Source organism: Passer domesticus, chromosome 1 (assembly GCF_036417665.1).
Source record: "Passer domesticus isolate bPasDom1 chromosome 1, bPasDom1.hap1, whole genome shotgun sequence".
Classification (NCBI taxonomy): Eukaryota; Metazoa; Chordata; class Aves; order Passeriformes; family Passeridae; genus Passer; species Passer domesticus.
The window spans coordinates 141,661,418-141,686,885 of NC_087474.1; the positions used below are offsets into that span (position 1 = coordinate 141,661,418).

At 34.3% G+C, this 25,468-nt stretch overlaps 1 protein-coding gene across 50 annotated transcripts in view; it reads left to right on the forward strand.

Annotated features, from left to right (window-relative positions):
- Positions 1–25,468, forward strand: part of RIMS2 (regulating synaptic membrane exocytosis 2) — a 445,064-nt gene that overhangs the window by 230,569 nt on the left and 189,027 nt on the right. For 29 of the 50 annotated variants that reach the window (XM_064394206.1, XM_064394146.1, XM_064393838.1 and 26 more), the window contains 8 exons: positions 1,426–1,634; positions 2,983–3,102; positions 4,934–5,033; positions 5,767–5,890; positions 10,616–10,662; positions 11,794–11,906; positions 17,522–17,569; positions 24,955–25,085. In XM_064394206.1, the coding sequence (XP_064250276.1) occupies positions 1,426–1,634; positions 2,983–3,102; positions 4,934–5,033; positions 5,767–5,890; positions 10,616–10,662; positions 11,794–11,906; positions 17,522–17,569; positions 24,955–25,085 (892 nt within the window). Of the gene's footprint in view, positions 1–1,240; positions 1,309–1,425; positions 1,635–2,982; positions 3,103–4,933; positions 5,034–5,766; positions 5,891–10,615; positions 10,663–11,793; positions 11,907–17,521; positions 17,570–24,954; positions 25,086–25,468 lie in introns of all 50 variants that reach the window. The other 21 variants (XM_064393885.1, XM_064393915.1, XM_064394009.1 and 18 more) reach the window with 3 other exon arrangements.

Sequence of the window (25,468 nt, forward strand, 5' to 3'; positions counted from 1 at the left end):
GTAATTCTGTGATACCTCTCCAAGGAGAATGTTTTACTTTACTAAAGCCTCTATTGTTTTTTTGTAGTTCTATGGGGCTGTATCTTCACATCCTTTCTGTAAAATTTTCTAGACAAGTGTTAAGACAGTGCTAAGACTTGTTAGTTTCATTTCACCACCCTACTGATGTAGTTCCAGAGGAATAGCCTGAGCAGTGCTGAAGCAGGACCTGAAGTAACAGAAATAGAAAAATGTTTTTTGAGCTCTGTATTGAGGAACCTTGAACTACTTTGCTTTAGTTTGATCAAATTTGACAGAAAATGAAACATTTGTTTCCTGCACATAGTACTGTAAAAATATTATGCAGCATTCAGTAACAAAATATTTTTCATGTAGCACATAGTAACAATGGTAAGGGGAGAAAAAAGAGAGTAACATAATAGTGCAGAATGTGTGGGCATAATTTACAGTTTGAAGTACCTACATAAAAGAGAATGTTTTATTAAAATACATGAGTCATTTCCTAATTCTTTGGACAGCAGCATTAATGTAGATCTCTTGAACTGTTTTTCAAACTTTCCTTTCTACAGTGTGTCTGCCATGGAGGGTAAACTCTGACTGTATGAAATATTTATATTTTGTCAAAACCCTAAACACTCCCATTTGTAGGGTATCTGTACTTACTAGAATTCATCCTTATATTTGACCAGTAGACAAAACAAAGTTAATATGCTTTTTATTCTCAATATATTTTCTAGAATTTTTTTCATTTAACCTTCCTTAATATCATCTACTGTAAAGTGAATACAGAGTACCATTGTTTTAAGTATTGCATTGATGTGATTAGAATAAATATTAATTTGTGTTAGAAAAGCAAAGAAATAAGTTCCTCAAGACTTTCCGTATTCAAATGCTTTTCCTTCTGGATATTCTATTAGAAATACAATTTGCCTTTTTGTTTAATTTACTGTAAATAATTTTATAGGGACAGTTAATAAATCTGGCCCAAGGGTGCTTTGCTCTGTACATAATTTTAAGCACACCTAGACACACACAAATATATCTCCTTCCTCACTGCTTTTCATATTCCATGTACTCTGTTGTTGGAGCCTTAACTTTTTCTTGGAAGCCTTTTGCAAGTCCTCCTGGCAGAGTTTACGAATCAGATAGGATAATCAGAAGTCTTTACAATTTTACTGTACCTTTGTCCTTTCTTTCACCTTTCCTTTACTGCACTATCTTGTCTGTCTGATTCTCGCAGGAGACATGGATTACAACTGGTTGGACCATACGTCTTGGCATAGCAGTGAGGCATCCCCAATGTCTTTGGTGAGACATGTGGAGCCTTACCATTTAGTTTCCTTTATCATTTTACATTTCCTTGGTTTTATTTACACCTTTGCATGTTTTCTTTTTTTGTATTCTTTTTTTATCCCACACCTATAGGGGACAGTCAAAGGGGAAAAAGAAAAACTAGTGAGCAGGCAGTTTTGTCGGATTCTAACACCTTATCCGAGAGGCAAAAGAAAATGGTCTGCTTTGGTGGCCACTCTTTGGAAGAGGACTTGGAATGGTCTGAGCCTCAGATAAAAGACTCTGGGGTAGATACGTGTAGTAGCACAACTCTAAACGAGGAACATAGCCATAGTGAGAAGGTACTGAGATTACGGAGCCTGCATTTTAACCTGCTCATTTGGTCTTTGTTTGCTCTCTGTCACTCATTAAAATAGTGCATAAAATAAAAGATAGGGTGTTTCTAGAGACAATATAGCATTTCTTAAGGTGCAGAAAAGAAAAACAAATGAAAAGTCTTTGCATGCTTGCAGCTTTTACTGTTTGGCAGCCTAAGAAAAAAACATTGAGAGGCATAAAGGAATGTTGTTCTTATGGTTGCAAATTAGCATATCTGGATATTACCTTAAAGAACAAAGTAATTAACAATAAGGATTCTACCAATTGGCTTATTTGATTTACTATTTCCAAACTCCTGGGGCTGAAATTAAATTAATAGTTTAAACCCCAGGTGAAAAAGGGAGAAAATTGGGTCTCTCTGCACAGAAAAGTTGTTTTTCTTTTTTCCCTTTAACTGTCATGGTTGTTCATTTGTTTTGTTGCCATGTAATTTTTGTGCAGTACTGTGCAGAATTAAAGGCTTTGCCATCTGCTTTGGTATTTTTATTTTTGCTTTCTGTTTGGTGGAGATTATGAGAAATCTTTTTAGAGTTATTAGTTGTAATGGGAGCAGATTTATCTGTGCCTGCTAATTTTGCATGAAATAGAGCATGAAATAATATTTTTCTGTGAGAAAGTACTATGATTACACAAAAGAAAATCTTAGCAATTCATTAATTAGGCCAATAGACAAGTATAACTGTGCCCATGTATAGTAATGGAATAATAATGCTCACTGTAACTGTGCTTCATGTATGAATTAATTATTCTGAGAAAGAAACAGAATATTAAAATGAAGTAATGAAGTAAACTTTTAACAGTATTTTTAAATTTGAATCTACTACTACTGAGAGAAAGTAAAACACTAAAATATTTGTTGGTCTTGGATTAAATTTGAAATGTTTGAAGTAGTAGAAAAATAAGACCTTGTATCAAACTTTCAATTTGAGTTAAACTTCTTTTCCAGTATTAATCTTATACTAGACTTTTAGTAATGTTTTTCTCAGTACTCAAGAGTAAATCTCATTGAGTCTAGATAACGATATGTAGTTGTCTATATCTGTCAAATCAAGACTGAAAGATCATTCTAGATGTTTACAAATTTCATTTAGTAAAATAGATAATGTTATTAAATATTAGACATCCATTTTGATGAATGATATGTCCACATAAATATTTCCCAGCAGTTTTATGTCATTTTTTATATTAAATTTAATGTGATCATAATACTTTCATAGCATTTTTAAAATATATCAGCAAATGAAAAGTATTACTGAAATATTTTTCATTAAAATGCTATTCACTGTATTTTCCATGAACACCATATGATAGCATCCAGTAACTTGGCAACCATCCAAAGATGGAGATCGTCTCATTGGTCGGATTTTGTTAAATAAGCGACTAAAAGATGGAAGTGTGCCTAGAGATTCAGGAGCAATGCTTGGATTGAAGGTTGGTGCTAAACAATTTTGAAAGTAACATCTCTCCCAGTTAAACTAGCTACTTTTATAATTAAAGTATTCTCATACTGTATAGTGTATGCCGAACAATGTTGATAATGCCTTATCATTCTCAAAATTACAATATAGACATTTTATATTCATTTACCTAGAGTAATTTTGCAGGGTTCTTGGCAGAATTTAAAAATTGTATTTTTCTGAAAGACTAAACACGTTTTCAGAAGTTTTCTGAGCATGTATTCTTAGCAAATCACGAATTGCACCCTTGCTATGCAAGTTGAGTCCTGTCTGTGTTCTTCAGTATGGAGCATTGCACCATGGTATAACTTTTATTTCCCAAGAAAGAGAAGAAAAATGAAAAATAAATTGTGTCTCTTGAAGACCTAATCTGTGAGTTGATGTAATTTTGATCCAGGTCAGAGTATGCCAATGAAACTTCCTATTTTTGAATTTTTCTCTCTGATTGTTTGATTTGCCACATTTTAAAAACATAAAATGGAAAGTTGTTTAATATTATTGAATTTTATCACAAAATAATGTACTGTTTTTTAATGTGTTAACATCTTTTTCATGATGCAGTGCTCTTAAACACATCATAAATTTCTAGCTCACATATTGATCTCAGTTTTGTGTGATATTATCTGCAGTTCCAGAAATACTAGTACAAGAATGAGAACAAACTATAAACAGTGAAAGAAACAAACTTGTATTAATTTTGATTCCATATCCTTGCTGTAAGATATTATTAAGAAGTTTAAATTTTCTGTTCTCTATTTAGCATGACTTCACCTCAGGTGTACAGATTAGGTTATTGTCACACCCTATGAGTAAGGATTAAATCAGTGTAGGTATGTATTACATATACTAACATGGAAAGATCTATAACTATATATATGTACTAATTCTAGAAAGATTTAAAATTTTTTATTTAATTAATAAATAATTTATTTTGAAGTTAGTGAAGAAGCCAGTTAAACATCAAGTTTTATATATTTATTTTTGTCTTATCAGAAAATGCAAGACATTAACAGTGCCATTAAGAAGCACTTTTTTTTAGAACATCTATGTTAAAATTTCTAAAATCTCATATTATGAAGATGAACTCTTCAGTGAGATTCATTAATAGTTCAGATTCAGGAGTAGCTACTTTTTAATTTCAATAGACATCTGGAAAGAGTGATTTCCAACACTGACCTGAATTTTCAATTATTTGCATATTGAAAGTAAACTAAACTGGATTTAGTATTACAAATTTCAAATCCCACTATTAAGACTGTTAAGAAACCTTAAGAATTTGAAGATTATTCAGTTATGACTGATTCTGACATGTAAGTCTGATTCTAAGATAAATATTAAGGTCAAACTGTTGAAGTTCCCTGTAGAGAAATTTTCAGTGTGACAAGTGTTTTCACCTGACTTGCCAAAGGGAATTTCATTGCTTACTGTGAACATCCTGAGTTCTGTTACATTAATATATCTTTTTCCAGCTAAAAAAATAGTGAAGTGAGCATACAAATGATCAATAACTTACATTATTTTGGTTTCTAATTTATAATATAATGAGATAATGTACGTGTATTTGCTAAAATTTAAAAGCTTTGAGATTCTCTATTTTCACTGTTTTTCAATTGTACAAATTGCCAGAATAGCTACAAAAATAACCTGTCATAGCCAAACTTCTGTGGTATTTTTTTCAAGTATATATGTGTTACCTGGACTACATAAAACCCAAGGAAAGAGCTGAATTCTTCTTTCTATTACCAGTACATTTAAATAATTTTAAGTAATTTTCATACTGTGAAAATACTTCCTATTTGAAACAGGTAGTAGGAGGAAAGATGACTGAATCAGGTCGACTCTGCGCATTTATCACCAAAGTTAAAAAAGGAAGCTTAGCTGATACAGTGGGGCATCTTAGACCAGGTATGTATCTACTATTGATCTATACTGCTGAGTTTCTTTTCTGAAGGTGATAACAACTGAGCAAGTTTAATTACATGTGAAATTATATTAAATAGATATGGTAAAATACTGCAGAATGTAACTGACACTGTTACTAGATGGTTGCTTTTATAAAATATATATTCTCATGTTGTTCAAAAATATTTTAACATTTTTGCTCATTTTTGTACTCAAAGTAATATTCCACTGATGTTCTCCCCAGTCATTTTGTGGTGTATATTTTGTTTAGAGCAAACCAAGCTATGACAAAGGCATGAGCAGAACCACCTTGGCTAGGAAGCTGCTTTGGTTCCGACACGCAAACCGTAGATTGCTACACTGGAGCATGTTCAAGAAATATTATCTATTAACATAAGAACTGTCTGAACTAAGTTGGTGAGATTTGATGTTTTAGTTATAAATTTTCTAAAGAGTGTGTTGGGATTTCTGTAAGCCACAGCTGCCAAACCAAGTAAGAGGAGCATCTAACTCAGTAGGGGTCCTACTGATTATATTATTGTTTCGCAGAATTTTACATGTTTGAAGCTGAGCTGCAGAAAACCTTTAACACTCAGGTTTTTCCTGCATTAAGGCCTCCAGACTTGTTCTATAACACCAGTTTCACAATCCAATAAACTGACAGTAGAGTGGCTTAAATTATTATTATAAGTGCTGTCCACAGGAAACTTCCTAAGCAGGGTGTTATTACTTACAGGTGATGAAGTATTAGAATGGAATGGAAGGATACTACAAGGAGCCACCTTTGAGGAGGTGTATAATATAATTTTAGAATCCAAACCTGAGCCGCAAGTAGAGCTTGTAGTTTCAAGACCAATAGGGTAAGTAATATTATGTATTTTTATATTAAATATGATAATATTGTTCACTTTTAAGATGGATTATATCAAACATTCATTAACATTGTACACAGAAAAATCTTATGCAAAATTCTGTAAACCAAAAGTGTAGCTAGAGTGATAGATCATGCCAGCGAGTAAAAAGAGCTGGTGTGAAATCCTGTGTTCTCAGAGTCTCGGGCATCATCTGCTATTATGGTTAAAAATAGGTTCCCTTCTCTGGCTTTTCAGTTGGTAAGCCAGCCTATATTGGCTTTAAAACTGTGGATTTAAACTCGTTGTTGTAATTCTTGACTGTTGATTTTTTGTTTCTCCATTTCCATTTTTTATAATACATACATAAAATTATGAGATCATATTTGGTCTATGAACTGATGATGAACTCCATTTACTGAGAGAATATAGAATTTTGTGTGGAATATAGTATGCTAATGAAAAAAATCAATATGCTTGGAAAGTCTCAAATCCACATTCACACCACCTTCACCTATGGAACTATTAAATTATTGCTTGTTATATAATACAGAACACATCTGAATGAATAGTTAGAATTGTGTGGGACTTTATCTTTGGTGCTGTATATTGCCCATTTTTATTAACCTTCAAACTTACCTCTCAATGTCTAAACTTAATTTATTCTTGCATAGCAGTAGTTGCTTTGTTGTGTTGTACTGTGAGTACTTCCTTTTCTTCAACTGTTCTTTTTCTTCCAAGTTCCTACAACCTAAAGGCACATCATTCATCACGTTTTTAATTCTCAGTTGGAATGTGACCATGTCTGGTCACATGAGAATTGTGAAGAGGGGAATGATTATCACTGATTTTGAAGATATTTGCAGTCATTAAGAATTTTCTTTTATTTCCCCAGAATTTTTTGTGACACAGGACACAACTGGACAGGGTGATACCATGTAGATTCCCTTTTCCATTTTAGGTTGGACCTAAATTATCACTTCCAACCTGGACTGTTTGAGGATGCTATAATTACATTTTAATAAATATATATATCTCTTTATTTTGTATAAGATGCACATTAACTTAATATAAGAAAACATGACTAAAAATTAAGAAGTACTAAAAAAATCGAAACTATATAATCTAAGGATGGCATTTCAGTGAGGATGACTGTTATGGGTTCAGTTATAATAGGAACTTATGTTGGACACATCAGTATCTTAAGATGTAGGAATTTAATTTGGTATGACAATTTTAAACAAACTTGATAATAACAAAAAACCAGCTTTATCTTGTCAGTGAGATGAGAGGTTATGTCCTGCATACATATGGAATTGCAACCCCTTTAGGGTAACGACTGTATCATCTGTCACGTCTTTGCACAACTTGAGAGGTGTAGGTATTATAGTAATGCTAAGGGACAGACTACATTACTTGTCTCAGAAAAGGAGGTCTCAAATCAATTTTATATACAAATCTTCCATATTATCTCCCAAATAGAAGTTTATAGCAAAAGTTTCAAGGAACAACTCACATCTTGAAAATACCAATTTTTAAAAATCTTTTTGCATTGTTTTCATTGTGTAAAATCTTCTGTATTATTTCTTGTGCTTTTATATTTGCTGTCTCTTGTTCAGCTTCCTTATCATCATGCCTTCTGTTATGTTGCTGTCACTCGAGCAGCTCATCTATAATTCCTTAAGCAAAGTGGTGTGGCTCTCAAGATGCCTTTTTCTGCATTAACCACTTGCCTCATAGTCTGAAGAACTGAGCTAGATCAGTGATAAAAGAGTTGTTCAATGTATTTGATTCCCAGTGTCATTTCACAGTAGATGCAGAAGAGACTTAGTGATGAATACTTCCTACAAATTGGTTGGTTTTAGATTTTGGTTTGGTGTGTGTAACTCTTTGGAGTTTGGTATTAGCAGCATAATGTCAGAAATGTTTTTCATGAGGTTAGAGCTGATGAACTGGAAAGACTATTACTTTTTCCAGTTTAGAAGATTTCAGTTCATAATCAAATGCACAACAAAAATTAATAGGTTATGTTTGTCCAAGGAGCTATAACTTCATAGGATTTTGTTCTGCTCTGGGAAATAAAGTTTCAGTGTATGTACAATACTTAAAAGTTCTTATTTCCTAGATATCAGGAGTGATATTTATTTCATTAGAATTGTCGATGCCCAGTTGAAGGGTTTTGCTTTTGCATTGAGATAAATCCTATTATTTATAAGGAGAATTTCTTGATGGATTCATGGCAACACTTTAAATAGTTCAAGAAATCTTCAGTTACTAGCAAATAACTTAGCTGAGAACCTGTTCACATCCTGATATTCTGAGAACAAAATCAAATTCCAGTAAATACAGTTATTAGTTTTTCTCTTTATTGCAGGATGAGTGCTATGAAAACTGAAGATGACAAGCTAAGCTGACAAGGCAAATAAAATTGAAAGCCATTCTGAAAAAATCCCAACAAAACATGCCAGTTTGTCATGCAATTTACCACTTTTTTCATCTTAAAATAAAAATTGATGACCAAATTGCTAATCAGTGTGAGCTGGCTGTCCCTTATACAGAGGAATTTACCTGATTTCTGCCTTATTATTCTCAGAAACAAATAATTTAAAATGCTTGTTATTTTCATGGTTTCTTCAGCTTTGAATTTGGAAGAAATAATACACTGTTTTAATAATTACTCTATACAACTTGTGTGCAGTGGAACATAACTTTCTATGCAAAGTGTTTATGAAACTAATTTTACTTCTCCTCCATCTCTTTATCTCTGTGAGAGTTCCTTGTAAGAAAAAACATTCACACTACCATGAAATTCAGGGATCTGTGTGCTTCAGGAGCATGAATGACAATGTTCAAACCTCTCAAGTTTATTTTTTCAGCTATGTATAGAAATCTCCATTCTGTTCAGAATGATTTGTGTATTTTATATATATATATATATATATATATATATATATCTTTTTTTCCAAGGTTTTCTTTTCAGACTCACATGGTAGAAGAAATGTTTTGTATTTATGAGTTCAGCTCAAGAGTGTAGTTTTGAGTCAATTACTAGGTGAGATTTGGATCCTATTATAAATTCTCCTTATATACAAACTTAAGTATTTGCTTCTTCAGTAGCACTTGTGAGTTTCTCACAAGTTTTGGGTACTAACAACAGAGATTTTCTTCTTGTCTGTTGTAGGCACTTAGAGCAGATTCATGCCTGCTGGTTTATTTCATTTATTGGATACTGTGCATCAACTCGCTTGGAAAGATTCCTCAGTCTGCTTAGTAAAGCTGTCTTTCTAGTGAGTCTTGAAAAATGTTTGGAAAAGATAGCCCAAAAGTATTCTGGAAAAGCTCTTCTAAAGAAAATAGATAAGTTATTTATGTATCATACTGAGTCTTTCATTGTATGAAACAGTTGATATCACTGGAACTTTTTCATTTCCCTTTCCTTTACCTTTGTGGTGGGTTGACCTTGACTGAGCACCAAAGACTTGCTCTCTGCATTTCCCTCCTCAGATGGTCTTGGGGAGGAAATAAGATGAAAAAGTTTATGGGCCACTCAGCAGTTACCACTGTGGGCAAAACAAACTTGAGGAAGATTAATTTGTTAGGAATTAATACAATAAAAGGATAGTGAGGAATAAAACCGAAACTGAAACCCCCTTACCCTTACCTCTCTTCTTCCCAGGCTCAAATTTAGTTATTTTTCCCTGTTTTTTCTGCCTCCCTCTCTGCCAAGGAGTCCATGGCACAGGGAAAGGGACTTGCAGCAAGTCGTCCTCCTCCACCTTCTTCTCTGACCTTGGTGTCTGCAACAACATTTCTCTCATGGCCTTTTTTCCTCATTGCTTTCTCTCAGAGCTGCTGCACAGCTGTTTTGTCCTTTATTAAATATGTTATCACAGAGGCACCCAAGGAGCCAGCTGGGCCCAGCACGGTGCAGCCCCAGCCTCTCCTGACCATGGCCACCCCTCAGGACTGGCTGTGGCCTTGGAGAAACCAACTGCACTGAAACACACAACGGGATTGTAAATGTTGGTTTTGCTGTGACTGAGAACTGAAGCTCTTCATCTTGCTTGGTTTTGCTCAAATAGCTCTGGAATTGTTTATTAGCATATTGATAGTTTTTATTAGCATGCAGTAATGTTTGCCCTTCAGAGGAATAATATATTCCTTTGCCTGGGGGGATGTGATTGAGTGCTTTAAAATGATGTGGCTCTGAACACAATTTAATACAGGTGTTGCAACACGTTTTGTATATGAAAGAAGGCATTTTTGCCAAATGAACTTATAAATTTTATTTGGTTATGAAAAAGGTAAGGTTGATTAAATTTATTGTTCAAGTTCAGTAAAGAATGTCCTGGGATAGCCGTGATTGGCAGCCGAGTATGTTTTGATGAGGGTCCACTAAATTTAATTAATGTATAATGTCATCATAAAAGCTACTACTCACAGTTTTAGTCTACCATTAACTCTGAGATTGTTCTTTTATTTACTGAATAATTTCATTTGTGACTGTGCAGCCTGTCTCCTGCATCCACCAAATCTTTTCTGTAGGATTTAATTTGGCACTGAAATGATTTACACAGGATAACAGATAATCATACCAGTAGCTGAAGACAGCCAGCAGATCATGCACCATTTCTGAGGCATTCCATGGTGGCTTGGGAAGTGTTATAGTGTAACTGAAATTTAAATATGCTTGTTAGATGAAGGATCAGCCTGTCTTAATTTTCCTGATTTCAGGGACATTCCCAGAATACCTGACAGCACACATGCACAGCTGGAGTCCAGTAAGTTTCAATTGTGGGGTAGGAAAATCTTCTCTCTCTTTTATGTAAGCACAAATAGAATGAAAAATGTCCTCTGCAGTCAGTATAGGTCTTGTCTTTTTGTGTATATTTGTCTCAATATGTCATCTTACTGTATTATCTATCTATCTTTTTTAATAATAAGCTATCAAAACTCAGGATATTGTGATTTAGGTTCGACATTGGTTATAAGATTAGATGAGCTTGATTTCTAACTAATATATAGGAACATTAATAGCAATTTTTAATTTCCTGTTCTCTTACTTTGCATTTCAATTGCATCTTATAAACTAAAAATGAGAAAGAAATATTCTTTGTTTACAGCCTGAGTGATAGCTACTTTGAACTCAGAATGCCCTTACTTTATTAGAGCCACTCAGTGCTACTTAAATTGACTAAACCCATATTTCATGTAGAGAAGAATAACTTGTTCTTTGGCTTGGACCTGATAAGATGAATTTCAGCCTGGAGTTATTTTTTATCATTGTTTTAGAATGCTATTATAATAGAAGCTATGAATAAATGAAATGGCATAAGCTTGATTATAATAATATGAAAAACTCCTTCAATGACTTTTTACTCGTTGCCCAATTCTTCAAATTAACTTTATGTTTTGAGAGATGTAGATTGTCTTTTGTATTTATAAAAATACTTCACTTTTCCTCTATGTTTTGTATGTCAGAACTTGTCCTCTGACCATTTTCAGACCTTGTAAATTTGAAACAAAATGCACAAAAAACATAACATACATCTTGTTATTTTTGTAAAAATCTATTTGAAAATTAGTTGATTGTACAAGATAATAAGTCAGAAGACTGAATTCATTTGACTACAGTAAAGTGTTTATTTTTGGACCTTCAACTTACTGACATAATTACAGTCAGAAATATCTGAATAATCTATATTCCATTCTATAAATAAAAGCTCCTGATTGCATCTGATCACCAAAAGATTGAGTATCATCATTTGGTAATTTTAAATAGATTTTTAAAAGTGATATTTATCACAACTTTACTGCATGTTTGGTTATATTTCTGCAATTTCTGTTTAAAGAACGTTGAAATATACACATAACTACTACTATGTATAAAATATTTTTGTTTATAATTACAGGTTCTAGTTCATTTGAATCTCAAAAAATGGACCGACCTTCTATTTCAGTGACTTCTCCTATGAGTCCTGGCATGTTAAGGGATGTTCCACAGTTCTTGTCTGGACAACTTTCAGTATGTAAACATTTCATTGATACTAATGTTGTAGTTTTTGCAGCATATACAACTCTTACTGCAGTGCTAGCTACCTTTAACAGAAATTTCTTGTTAAACTAAACTAGCTACATTTTTTGTTTAATGCTATACATCATAGTCGAGGCAGGAACAGAATTTCATAATCACATTCCATTTTATTAGCTTTTGGAAATTTGATATATACATGCATATGTAGCTGGTAAGCTAGACTGGTAGAGTCAAATTTTCAGAGAGGTCTTATCTTGGCCTCCAGTTATGTTTGTGCTGTTCAGAGTAAACATTTTTCAACTGTCACACTTGTGAGTTGGTAGATTTTGTTACCTGTGTGCCTGGATGTTACAACTGCTTATTTCTTATGCACTAACTTTCATATATAACTTCCCCTGATATACCTCTGATATTTTACTCATGTTGTATTCTTTGTACTGATGTTCCTCAGTTTTGTTCTTCACTCTCACTGAGAAGAAAGTTCATTATGTGAATATTTTCTTTTAAAGGATACTTCTTTTATAATAAACTGAAAAAGTTGGGTTTTGTGCATCTTTCCATGTCATTTAAAATTCCAAAGTGTGATTTTTCAAAAGTGCTCAGTTGAGGCCCAACATATTGAAAAGGAAAGGCAAATGGAATGGAAGCAGTGCAAAACTGGTGTTAAACAAGTTTGGAAATGTCACATTCAGGTTACTTCCAAGTTGTATATATTGAGTGTACCATAAAAATATGCATAAAATCCGAGCAGACTGTTTTTAGGTCTCACAGAAATGGTTTATGGTATTGATAGAGGAGACAGAGAATATTTTGTCTCTTCAGTGGCCATGTTGGCTCCATCTTGCAGTGCATGAGACATTATTTGTTTGCTCATCAGAAAAACCATTTACAATGCATAATTTTCTGTAGTTGTTGTACTTAAAAACTTTGAAAGATTCAATGCTTTGGATAAATGGAAAACTAAAAATCTTGACTGTAGAATGCAGAGTGCTTTGCAAAAGTACAATGACAAGGGAACATGAACTGTCAAAATACACAGACCAAAGTTTCTAAAAACCCTCTTATTTTTACAAGACAGTAAAAATTGTTAATAGGGGAGACAGGGAAGAAAGAAATTCCTTTTTCCTAACCTTCATAAAAGATGAGGCTGTCAAAAAGTTGCCATGCCTAGCTCCCATTAGGAAATTCAAGAGCCAGAGTTAGCTGCTCAGATGACCAGTGCACACACAGGATGGAATAATTGTCCAAATAGAAACCAAATAGAACTGACTTTCTCACTTTCTCACTTTCTCAGTTTCAGATCAAAATCATCATGAGTTTAAGATTAGGATTTTTTAGTAAAGTCAGTAAGTCTTGATTTAGTGGTTTCATAGGATACTGAAGTTTAAGGTATGTAATCATAGTATTGGGAAATTTTGAGGTATATTCTAATTTATTGAGAATAACAGAAATCTAAAGGTTTTATTTGTCAGAATGGCATACAAAATTCAGTGTTTAACTGAAGAAGGCATAAATCCTATTTTTATTTATTTTTTGAATGTTTCAATATATAAATGCCTATTCTAAAAAGTTTCTTTGCATCTAAGGAAACTCAATAATATTATAAGACATTAGAAAATCTGTCCCTTTTTTCGGTACTTCCTTATCTACTGTTTGCAATTACATTCAATACTCCCTACTTCATATTATCTGTGTTACCCCCAGAGAGCAGGTGATATCTATTTGAGAATGCAAAGCTCCAGCTGGGTGAAGCTGAAGTCATAAATACTCTGTAACTCTCTAAAGTTGCAATTTAGACATCTAAAAATAGTAGACACTTTGTAAGTTTGGATGCTTGTTTTGTCTCACCAGCTAATGAAACATTGGAAATAGCTGTATTTCATGTTAATCATGTTAAGGGTACAGCCCAGCTCCTGCTGCTGTTGGGTCAAGACTTTGGGAGGGAAGTACTAAACATTTTTCTTTGCTAGCAAAGGTGGCTCTCATAGTGTCTGAAGATGCTCTGCAGAGGTGGCAACATGGGATCTAACTGGGCAAATTGCAATGTATAGGCTAATATGCACTTTTAGAAATAGAGGACTTTATTAAGTATTCTACAGGAAAAGTGTTTTCAAAACAATGTAATTTCTTTTTGGTCTGATCCTTTAAGATAGTTTTGAAGAATTTAAAATGTTGTGACATCAGATTTGGGTGTTTATGTTCTTGAAAGTAGTATGATGAATAGTTTTTCCTTTGCTTTTTAATATTTTGGTTTATCATTCTACAATTTTTAGAAGTTTTGAAACTTCAGAAGAGTTAGTGAAAAAATCCTGTTTTTAAAGTTGGAGATGTTTTGAAAAATTAGAATGGACTATGAGATTTTCTAATTTTGGACCTTTAACAAAGGTGAAGTAGTAAGGTAAAACTGAATTTTAAAGTTACAAAAAATATCTTATTTTGAATGCTTCAAAATGGATGTGCTTCAGTATTTTGGTTTTCCATATCTTAATCAGCTCTTTTCTAACAGAACAGTTGATGGATCACATATTCATTCAAAATAGCTGAGTAAGATAGAAATGAAAGGAAATACTAAATTCTGAATGTAATTGTGAACGTGCTCTTTATGGGGAGTGCCTAGACAAGAGAACAATTACAGAACCCTGGCAACAAATGAGGTGTAAATTAGTAAATGAGGATGGTGTTTGCCGTGGAAATACTGGGTCAATGATATTCTGGGTGATGGTGGCTGAAGTCAAGCAGGTGTGATGGATCTGAGCAAAGAGATGAAAGGCAAGATTTTGGAAGTGTTTTCTGTATTTTCTGTGCCTTTGAACAGTAGCATGTATCCTGAGGGCTGCTGTTGGTGCAGCTGTGGTTACTGGCATAGGCAGTGAAACACAAGAGTTGTAGGCAGAAATGGAGATACAACAGTTTGGATGAAAGTCTGAAGTATTTGAATGAACCCTTGAGTATAGGCTTATTCAGACAGTGCTCTAGATCCTTAAAGCATTTTTATATCTAAGTAGGATTTTGGAATCCGTTTCTTTATGTTTGGTATGGATTTGGCTGGTTTACCTGCAGCAATGCCACTGAAGCATTCAGGGATGTCTTCCTCTGTCTGTTCAGTCTTCCCTGTTTTCCTCCATACTGGCATTGGTCTGTGTAAGTGTTTTCCTTGTGGAGGTTACAGTGTCAGTCTAGAGCTGACTAATAGGATTGACCACAAAGTAAACCATCACACATAGACAGGAAATCCTCTTTACATTAATAATTACTCTGCCCAAGTTCAATATTTAATTGAACAAATTATGTGCAACTACAGTAAACTATTGTGTGTTATTATTTGCTAATATAATTTATCCATATTACCTGTGTTTTATTTTATAGCACTTTTTATTCATGTTGTTTTTTAGGGGAGTATCTGACTGTTATTGCAATTATAGTTTTTCTATTATTTGCTTTGTCTCATTCCTGTTTCTGTATTTTTTTCACTGAGTTGTTTTTCCTTTAATGTCATTTTGAAAAAGTCAAAAGTATTCTTTGTATGTTGGTTCTCTTAGCTTAGGTTCTGAATTTTATCTACATTTTTGATACTGTATGAAAAGTATAATTGAAATTATTTTCCAATAGTTAGGATTAGGGAATAACAACATAACTATAAGACCATGTGAATGGATACAAGTATAAAATCACAGTATTAAATTTTTGTACTGGGGGAAGTTCTAGCAGAAAAAGGGTGTCATTTATAAAATTAATCTATTTCCCTGTACACTTGAACAACAGAACCACTTCAAAAGATTTTCCATACATATTCAGTTTATAAAGCAATGAAAATAAAGTTATAGTAAATATAGTTGTAATATATGCAAACTAATTGAAAGCCTTTTTGGTACATTATGAAGGGCCTATATGTCAATGCACTGAGGGGATGAGATCAAGTACAACACATGCTACCCCTCCCCTTTCACATGTTCTTTTTCCTTTTCTTCCTTCCCTTTATATCTGTATAAAATTAAATTGCTGTTTCTCTTACTTCAAACCTTGGAAAGTTCTGGGTAGTGCACACAATGTGTTGATTTTCCTCCATTTCCTGGGCAGAATATGACAGGTGAGGACCCTTGGTGCATGGTGGGAGAGATTCTGCCCTCTTAGGATTGCAGTATCCTGTGAAAATCTATTTTTTCCCTTGTAAAATGGAGCTGAAGCAAGCTGAAGATCTACTTTTATTGTGACTAGGTCACATTCTGACACCCTTAAAACGGGGCTCTGCAGTCCTGCCTGTGCAGAGTGGCAGGCAGAGTGCAGCTGCTGCACCTTGCAGAATGCAGGGAGCACATCAGACAAAACCTGTGATCAAGACTGCCACATTTTTTAATGTATCCTCTTTTTTTGATGTAAGAACAGATTACCTCACACATTTTATGGAACAGATTTCTTGATCATCTGTGCATGCCAAATAAGCAAGGAGGGTGGCAGAACCATCATCACAGTGCCTATTTCCATGCTTTGAGTACATTTCTAATGGAAGCGAATACTGAGTAGTACCTTCTTTCTATCAATTTGAATTAGATCAATAATCTCAGGAAAAGTGAGCAGAGATAAAGGAGATTCCAGCCTGTGAGATGGCTGTGATTGTTGTGACCTACTCCATGCCCCTGTTCTCCCACTCACCAGCCCTCTGAGGTATCACCACATGCTCCTTTTCCTGTCCATGCCCCATGCTCTGCACCAGTTCTGTGCCACTCCATCAGCTGTTGCCCTAAGCTGAAGGTGGGGAGTGGTTGCTTGGAATTTGCAGCTAATCCAGGAATTTGAGTTGCCTGTACTCGGTGTAGTCTTGATGTAGCTGCTGGAGGCCACAAGGTTGTATGTGGTCTGAACTGGTACAGCATAAAAATGTTATGAATGCATCTATATGTGAGTTTGCTAAATTTTCTAGATCCCATTTCATGCAAGGATTTTGTGTGTATACCATATGTCATTTCTGTCATGATTGCTAGAGAATTGAAATACATAGATTGTACCTTCCCCATGTAAAGTTAATACCAGAGAGCACTAACTTTCTTTTAATTTTTTTCTAAGTATTTAGGAGGACTTTTAATAGACGTGACTCTTAAAATTGCAAAAAACAAAAAGCCTTTTATTTTACTCACTTTCCTAAGTAACCAAAGCTGTCAGTATGTGAATTGTACTTGTTTCTCTCTGAATATGCATGTACAATCTCCCTGAAAGACATGATCTATCTTATGTTTCCAACCCCACTTTTAAATCACACTTTGCCTACTTGTTGTTTCTGTTACATGTTATTTCTAAATCTATTGTAAATATTGTCTATTGACTTGCAAAGAGAAATCCTTGCTCCTGGGGAATCAGTGGCAAAATTCCTGCTGACTTACCTAAGGCAAGAATTTCCACTAAAGGGTTTTGATATGATTTGGTAACAGATTTGCATATTTAATTTATGCATCGCATTAAAATACTTTTTGTTAGATAAATATGTTGTTGGTGTAAAGCTGTGTTTAAAGTAATAGTTATGTGTCTTTGTTTTTACTTTTGGTCTTTTAGTTTCCAGCGTGTTGTCGTTTTTGGTTTTGTTTTATTGCTTTTTCTTTAATTTTGCTTACCAGAGCCAAAGCCTTAGTAGAAGAACAACGCCTTTTGTTCCTAGGGTTCAGGTAAAGACTTCGTCTGCCTGACAGAAACTAAAGTTGTGGGTTTTTCTTTTGTTTGTTATGGAAAATGCATAGTAGGAAAACGTTGCATTATAGTCCGTTTTCCCATATTTTGAGTGTGTTGCTTTAAACCATTTTAACAATTTTCATGTCATCTTGTGAGCAGCTTGTAAAATTCTGCATGGGGGTTAAAATATTAGATTAAAATTTAAAGAGACATCTGTTTTTTCTAGCTGTCTAGTATTAAACTTATACAGTTTTCAATAGTGATGATGACTATGCATCCCAAATACAAAATTTGTGTATTGTTTAAGCAATAAATAATTTTGTACTTCAGTTTGTTATATAAAGATGAATGTCTCTTTAAATCATTCATTATCATTTCTTAACTTTTTTATTTTTTTTTGCATTTTCCACATAATAGTAGCGCCTTGAGTAGAAGACGGGCAAAAAATTTGTACCTTGTATAAAAAGTTGTACCTTGTTCAAAAATTTGTACCTTATTGTTTGTAGAACTTGGTTCTTGCATTTTTATGTACAGCAATATAGACAAAACTTTACTTGAATGAAAAATGAATTCTCACATTGTCTTACTGAATTTTTTTAGCTTTGATATTCTGTTTGGGTACAAGTTGTTTGCCTTTTTTTTCGTTAGGAAGCTTCTAAGGTACTATAGATTTATGCAAAAATAGGTTTTACTTATCTTGCTTTGCTGCATGTTTTTCATTTATTTTAACCAGAATATTATCTGATTTTTTTACAAAATATCTTTATGGAGATGTTAATCTTTTGTGTGACAGCTTTATAAATGTTTTTCTTTGATTAATTGACCAAAATGTAAAGGATGATCTAAGTGATCAGAAAGAGATGACTGAATTTAATTATGAAATGGAAAAGAGATCCTATATGTATTTATGAAGGAATTCTAAATAAGACTGTAATTAAGACATCAAATATGACTCATATTGGATAAGGTACACTATTTTCACAACGCAGTATTCTCAAAAGTATTCCTTACAACTGCTTAAATATAGATTCAAAATTAAGAACTTCTAAAGAAAAAAGACATTATAAAATAATGCCTTGATTGTATGATTTAAAGCTAATATATTATGTGATATTGACATAAACTGGCTTTGTATGAAAAATTTAAAACATCCTTTAGCTTTATTAAGAAAGTTGGATTCTGCTCATGATAATGAAATCAGAGGTACAATTGCAAGTTGTTAAGTAGTTCATAGAGGTAAATATTATATATGTCATAAGTAGTTTTTAAATATTTATTTTCTTTTTATATATGTGCTAAATAAATTTAAAAAATATGTGATAGTTGATTGTTCAATTTAAAAAGGAAATCTCTGCTTGAAACCTGCATGTTTCATGAAATACTGTAATGTAGAAATAACATGTAGTAGTTCCTTATTTATTTATTCCATTTTACAAAATAAAGACATAGACATAAAAATTGTCTGTTCTACTTAGACTAATATCCTCTCATTAAGCAAAAAAAACCCCAAAAACTTTGCTCAAATGATTATAGTAGTTGAGAAAGGAAAAGAAGTCTCATGTTTGCTAGAAAATATCTAATGAGGTGAAAATGTTTAAGGCTCACTCTCTGGATCCATTATTTTTTATATTGTAGGCAAGAATTCTCCTTAGCCCCAGTTTTGTCTGCACAACCAGTGCCTGTGGAGTCCATGTGGACCTGTCTAACAGGTTTTTTTTTGCAAAGCCTAGTAACAGTCAGTGCTAAACATAAGGATTTTGACAAGAGTTCCTGAAGAACTCAAAATTATGACCTTGGCAAAATCTTTACAATCTTTCTACTCTGAAACAAAAAGTCATCCATCTGCCCACTTTTAGTGGTGATAATAGATAGTATAAAAAGATTAATGTTAGTATGGTTACCATGCAGGCTGCTGAAAGAAGAGGAATTCTCCAGTGATCTTCAAACAGGAGTATTAGTGCAGAACTCTGGTTACTTTTTTGGCATGACAAATTCACTAAATCAGAGCTCTGAGCTGCTGTTTATGGTTGTCAGGAAGTATACATTTCATTGTGGGCTGAGGTATAGCTGTGTCTGTAGTAGTCCTTACAAGAATGAGCATCTCCAGACATTCTGCTTATACTTATTTGTTTCATGGCTCTCAACAGGAAATTCATATCTTTATTCTTGCTTGCATCTTCTTTGCTTGTTAGTCTGAAACTGATCCTTTCTGGCAAAGCTCCTCTTCCACCCTTCCCTCCATGACATTCCATTAATCTTCTTCTAGCTCACTGAATGATTTCATAGAATCATCATTATTTCATTGGGAGGAAAAACACTCAGTTTCTTTCCTATCAAATGCCCACTGAGCTTTTACTAATTTGAGAGTACTTGTAAAAGTACATCTTTATTTCCTGAACTTTTAGATTCAGTTTGGCATACCAGTAATTGTCGAACTTGCACAGTGATGCTTTATGAATCTTCGTAGGGAAAAATCTGTTCTTAAAATTGTGTTTTCTCTGCAGCATCTCTTGTTTACTTGGCAAAGCATTCTTTTGAGCCAGAGTTGCCTCTGGGTGTTTTCTACCTTCAAAAATTTCAGCCATCCTTTTGGCTTTAATGCAGATCAATATATTTGATCATGTATAAAAATACGTAAAAGGTAAAACCACTAAAAAAGAGATTTAAAAAAGAAACATAGATTAGGGCAGCCTGAATACTTCTGTAATTTCCTGGCCTTTATATCCTACAAGCTTTTTCATTTGACAGCCTTTTCTTGTAGTTGTTCAAGCATATTAGATAGCAGCTGAAGCAGAAAGCAATAGTAGTTTGATTTAGCAACCCTCAGTGCTCAGGATTTTTTAGAGGTGTGTTTAACAACATTCAAAACTGACCTCAGCTATGCCAAAGATATCACCACCTCAGGGCAGTTTCAGCATCTACATAAGCTAAAGTCCAATAAAAAGGTTACTGCAAGTTTTGGTTTTTTTTAATAAACTGAGATTTTTTTTTTTCAAACAACAAATCCCACTGGTATATCTTTGGTTTCAGAATAATGTGAGAAAGAAAAGTAGTATATAATTAAAAAATAATAAACATAAGAAACTTCTATCTAGGCTAAAAATTATAATGAGCAACAGAAGAAAAAAAATGCCTGGCCAGCTGTCTCTAAAAGCCAGTGATGTTTGAGTAGGTTGTGGTGGTAAAAATCAGCTGTAGGGCAGATGGTCTCTCCCAGTGGCACAAGTTTTATCTCTTTTCATGAGATTTGTGAAGTAACCCTTATATAACAAAGACATAACTGTCGCATAGGATTTAAAGCTTCAAATATTCTCTGTTTCTAAATCTAAATTATGACTGAAGATATGTTTTGCCTTTATGTCCTGTATATAAAACTACATTAGAATTGCATAGTTGAGCAAACAGTCAAACATTCATGAGACAGGTCTATAGAAAGTGCAACAATAATATTATCTAGAATTTCTTAACTGATTCTCTTATCAGGGGGAATAAGAGTAGTTGTTCTTATACATGATTACTTTTCTAATGTTTAGTGAAGTTGAGATCTAATAGAAACAGATGAAATCTAGTAAGCTGAATTTATATCCTTAATTTATATAACTTATACTAACTTCAAATACATTTGAGGTGCCTTGAGGAAGAGCTTTCACTTATACAGTTGAAGGAAAGATCTAAGTACCTCAATACCTGCAGTGAGTGACTAACCCAAATAAAAGACACCTAAGCCCATTAACTCTATTTGAAACTAAGGCTGCTCCAGAGAGTGAGTTGATTCTCCAGGGGAGGCACCTTCTCCTTAGGCTACAAAGGACCAATCATACCCATTATTCTGTGATTCTGTGAAACATGAGTGCCAGCTAGAGGTACTAAATACCTGCATCCTCACTTCTCAGAATGCAACACCAGCAGTCAGCTTTTATATACTGTTTGTGTAGGAAGATTATTCCAGAAATAGGACACATGCTGTTTAAATGCTGTTTTAATACTGTTTAGACTGAAGAGGTTGAACCTGTGTATCAAAATAGTTCCTTTATCATCAAGCTATGCCACATCCCATTCTTTGGAGTACGAAGTCTCATGTGAAGCTGAGATACACTCTGGCTGGGAATAGAAGTGTGTGGTGTTATGAAAGCATGCTTCAGTTTAGCATAGCAGGTTCCAGACCTGACACCCTACATGAGTATTGCTCTTGTATTTGACCACTACTGGTTAAAAACCAGAAAGAATGAAACTGGGGTCAGACCCACATCTCTGTTTCCTTCAATCCTCTGAGTGCAGAAGAGTTCCTGTTTCCTGCACTCTGTGGCATTTATCCCTACCTGGCAGCCTGTCTGCAGCAGATGCACCCCTCTGTGAATAACAGACCATCTCAGTGCATCTCAGTATCAGGATGCACTGAATTCAGATGCCTGTTGGCCTGAATGTAGGTCACAGCAGAAGCTTAATAAAGCGTTAGGTGCATGTCTGGCTGCTGAAGGAGCCCAGGGAAGGAAAGTATATGAGCATGTGTGTGGTTAATTGGTCTCCAGGACTTCAGTGCAAAGTGGGAAAGTATTCAGGATGCACCACTTTCTAAGTGAATCTTAGGTGCCTACATCCTAAGTAATCTAGACAGACAAAATCCCATTCAAGAAGGTTTTGTTCAGGTGTTAGTCTTGACATTAGCATCAGCCAGCATGACTTTTTATATAGCTTATCTTATGTGTTGTTAGTTTAGCTTTTCCTTTCCTTGATTTAGAATTGCTTTGTTGGCTTTGTTGAAGTTTCTTAGATGTTCTAAACTTATTAAAGCGTGTGTGTGTGTGTGTGTAAAATCTTGCTAGATTTTTTGTTCATTCCAGTCTCTCTTTCAACATATTTTGTGCCAGTTAGCATGGCTAGTTCTTTTGTCACCTCATAGCATTTCTCTCATTCATTCTACTTTTGCCCTTCTCTTAATCTCTGGTCCCTGACATTAGTGGTTCCGTCCTTCCCGTGTTTCACCAAGAAGTATCTTGTCTATTTTACTTTCACTGTAATTATAAAGCAGCTTTTTATTTTTCCCTTCTTCCTTCTTCTAATCCCATAAGAATGCAATCCCATTCTCCCCTGTGTGGCCTTCTTTGACCATTCTCTCACAGTTTCTTCCTTTTCTCTCCTTGCATCCCAGTCAAATGACTGCTTGGGTTACAGGTACCTGTACTGTGCATTGGAGTGCTAGCAGTGTGAGTAGAGGAGAAAGAGAGAGCTTTCTGGCCTTCATTCTGACTTCTGGCTTTTCCTGTAACAAGGCAAATCAAAGAACATTAGAGGGAAACTATGCCCATTAAGTTAAAGTTTTTCCAATATTTTATTTCAGAACATCAAGGGAAAAGTAGAAGGTGCAAGTCAATGCGAATTTTGAGCTCTTGATCCAAACTACAGTTAAAGCATCTCAATGAAGTGGTGTCAGATGATTTCAGTTTTTGCTTAAGTAGTTCTCTAAATATTTTGACTGAAGTTTTCATATAAAAATTTGGTCTGAAACAAATATATTTAGCTTGCACATGAACACACAATTCTGGTTGTATTTTTGATGCCTATATCTAGATGATTTCACATTCATCAGTCACAGTTTGTGATAGTGTCTGTATCACAAATATATTTCATTCTCCTTAAGCAAGCATAATTTTCCACAAAAAGCAAATGAAGAAGATTGTCTTCAGTACTATTCCCCTTGAGATGTGGGACTAGCCAAATCTGCCTTTTGCTTCAGGACTCCCAAGGAAACCTGCGGGTGGATACATTTAGTGCCAAAGAACATTTAAGTTGACTTGCACTTCAGAGGTCATTAAAGCTTACTGTTGGTACAAAGCTTTCTGCTTTTGATCTGTAGCTGTATGGAGATAGTTAGAAGTCCAGATAATTCTCAATGTAGAAAAAATGCTGTCAAAGCCCCTGGCTTGCAAGAATGTAGGAATGACATCTAAAATTCACACACAGATGAGTAGCTATGGGGCCCTTAAACTATTAGTACCAAAAACCTTTAAAGTTTGTAGCAGGGCCAATGACAGGGTAATGGAGGACAAATATCCCACTTTTAATATCCATTCAATATCAACCATTTTTAATATCCAATCAATTCAACCATCCAATGGTTGTGGCTACAGGAATTGCAAGATCTGAAGCAGTGAAGGAAGTACACTGCCACCAATAATTGAGTTGGCGTGTCTTAGTGTAATCTCACTTAGCGAAGTATTAGGAATGGCAGAGAGCTAAATCAGCCTCTTCTTTATGGGTTAAAAGTCTTGTGAATTACAACACAACCATTCTTTAGGAGACTGAAATATTGAAGATGAGGAGCTATGATAGTAGATGAAAACCCTGTCTCTGAAATTAAGTGAGATGGTTTCTACAGAAAGTGCACCTTCCCCTCTTTATGTCTACCTTAGCTATGGTATATTCATGCCTAAAGGTGTATTGTCTGGTTAGGTGTGCAGCTGGGCATTATCCTCTCTGATTCCCTTAAGTTCAGGCAGGGTCACTGTTTTCTTTAAATGTCCTAGTTTGTCCTGTCTCAGGCAAAGTCCTCATGAAGAGATCCTCCTCAGTGAGCTGCAGCTAGTGACACTGCAGTGCTACCACCATGTAGTGGCTCCCTGGCCGTTTGGAAGGCTGTGTTTTGCCCTAACTGCACCATTTCCCCCTTCTGCAGTGACTGCTCTGAAGCAGTGATATCCCTTTCTTGGCTGATGTACTTGCAGTCATAGAATTCAAACTGAAGTAGCTAAATAGCAGCTTGTAAAGACTGTAGTGAACAAGGATAGCAAATCAAGCCTTAGACTGATTAATAACAATTTCTGCAAATGAATAATAGTGGTTTTTTATCTTGTCACTGAGTTGGACTATGAAGAGGGTTGGATTACTGAGCCTTCCTCTCAGTATTTATGGAGGACTTATATGATTTCAGAATAAGTGTATATATGTTGAAAAATATTAAGGGATGTGAAATATTTACAGGTTTATCCCATAGTCTCTTTAGCACAACAGCAGATGAAAAATTATTAATTCATTGTGCATAAACTCCTCAGAGATGTATATATATGAATATCATACATTAGTAATGAAAGTAATACAATACAAGGGAGAATAATCCTAACCAGGGCACCATGTGAAAAACAGTTAGTGTGAAGTAAGGTACTTATAGTACAGGGTTTTAGAAAAAGGGTAACTCCTGGTATATACTGAAGCTATTACAATATTAACTTATTTTTATTCTTTGTTATAAATGAAAAGTAGAATATAATATTTTCTGTTTAAGTAGCCAATATAAATAAAAGCTCATGAACAAAATTATTTTAAAGACTTAATATACAACTTCATTGTAGAAATGAGTTCACTAATTATTATTTTCTTCCTACAGATAAAACTGTGGTATGACAAGGTTGGTCATCAGTTAATAGTGACCATACTGGGAGCAAAGGATCTTCCTTCAAGGGAAGATGGGAGGCCAAGGAATCCTTATGTTAAAATTTACTTTCTTCCAGACAGAAGGTAGGGTGAACGCAAAGACAAGGAATATTTGAATTAGTCTGATACTCAGGTGACATGCACAGCTGAGTTTATCAGCCATACTTACATGGAAAAAAGGTTGAGCTCTTGTGTTGAACATGGTGTGTAACAGCGAGGTGGCTTTGAACACTAAGTACAAACTTGCTTTCCCTGGTTATATTATAAAATACTGAATAGAAAAGGAAAGGTAAACATATGTCTTTGCATGGGGTTCTGTTATTTGCAAAGAATGTTATTAGTGTATTATAATGCCTTTATTTCCTATGCCAGTTATTCTTCTATAGAGCAAAGAAGATGCTACATGGTCAGGCTGATAAACTTCTGGACTGATGAGTCCAGCAGTTTGGTTTACCCCACCTTTATAC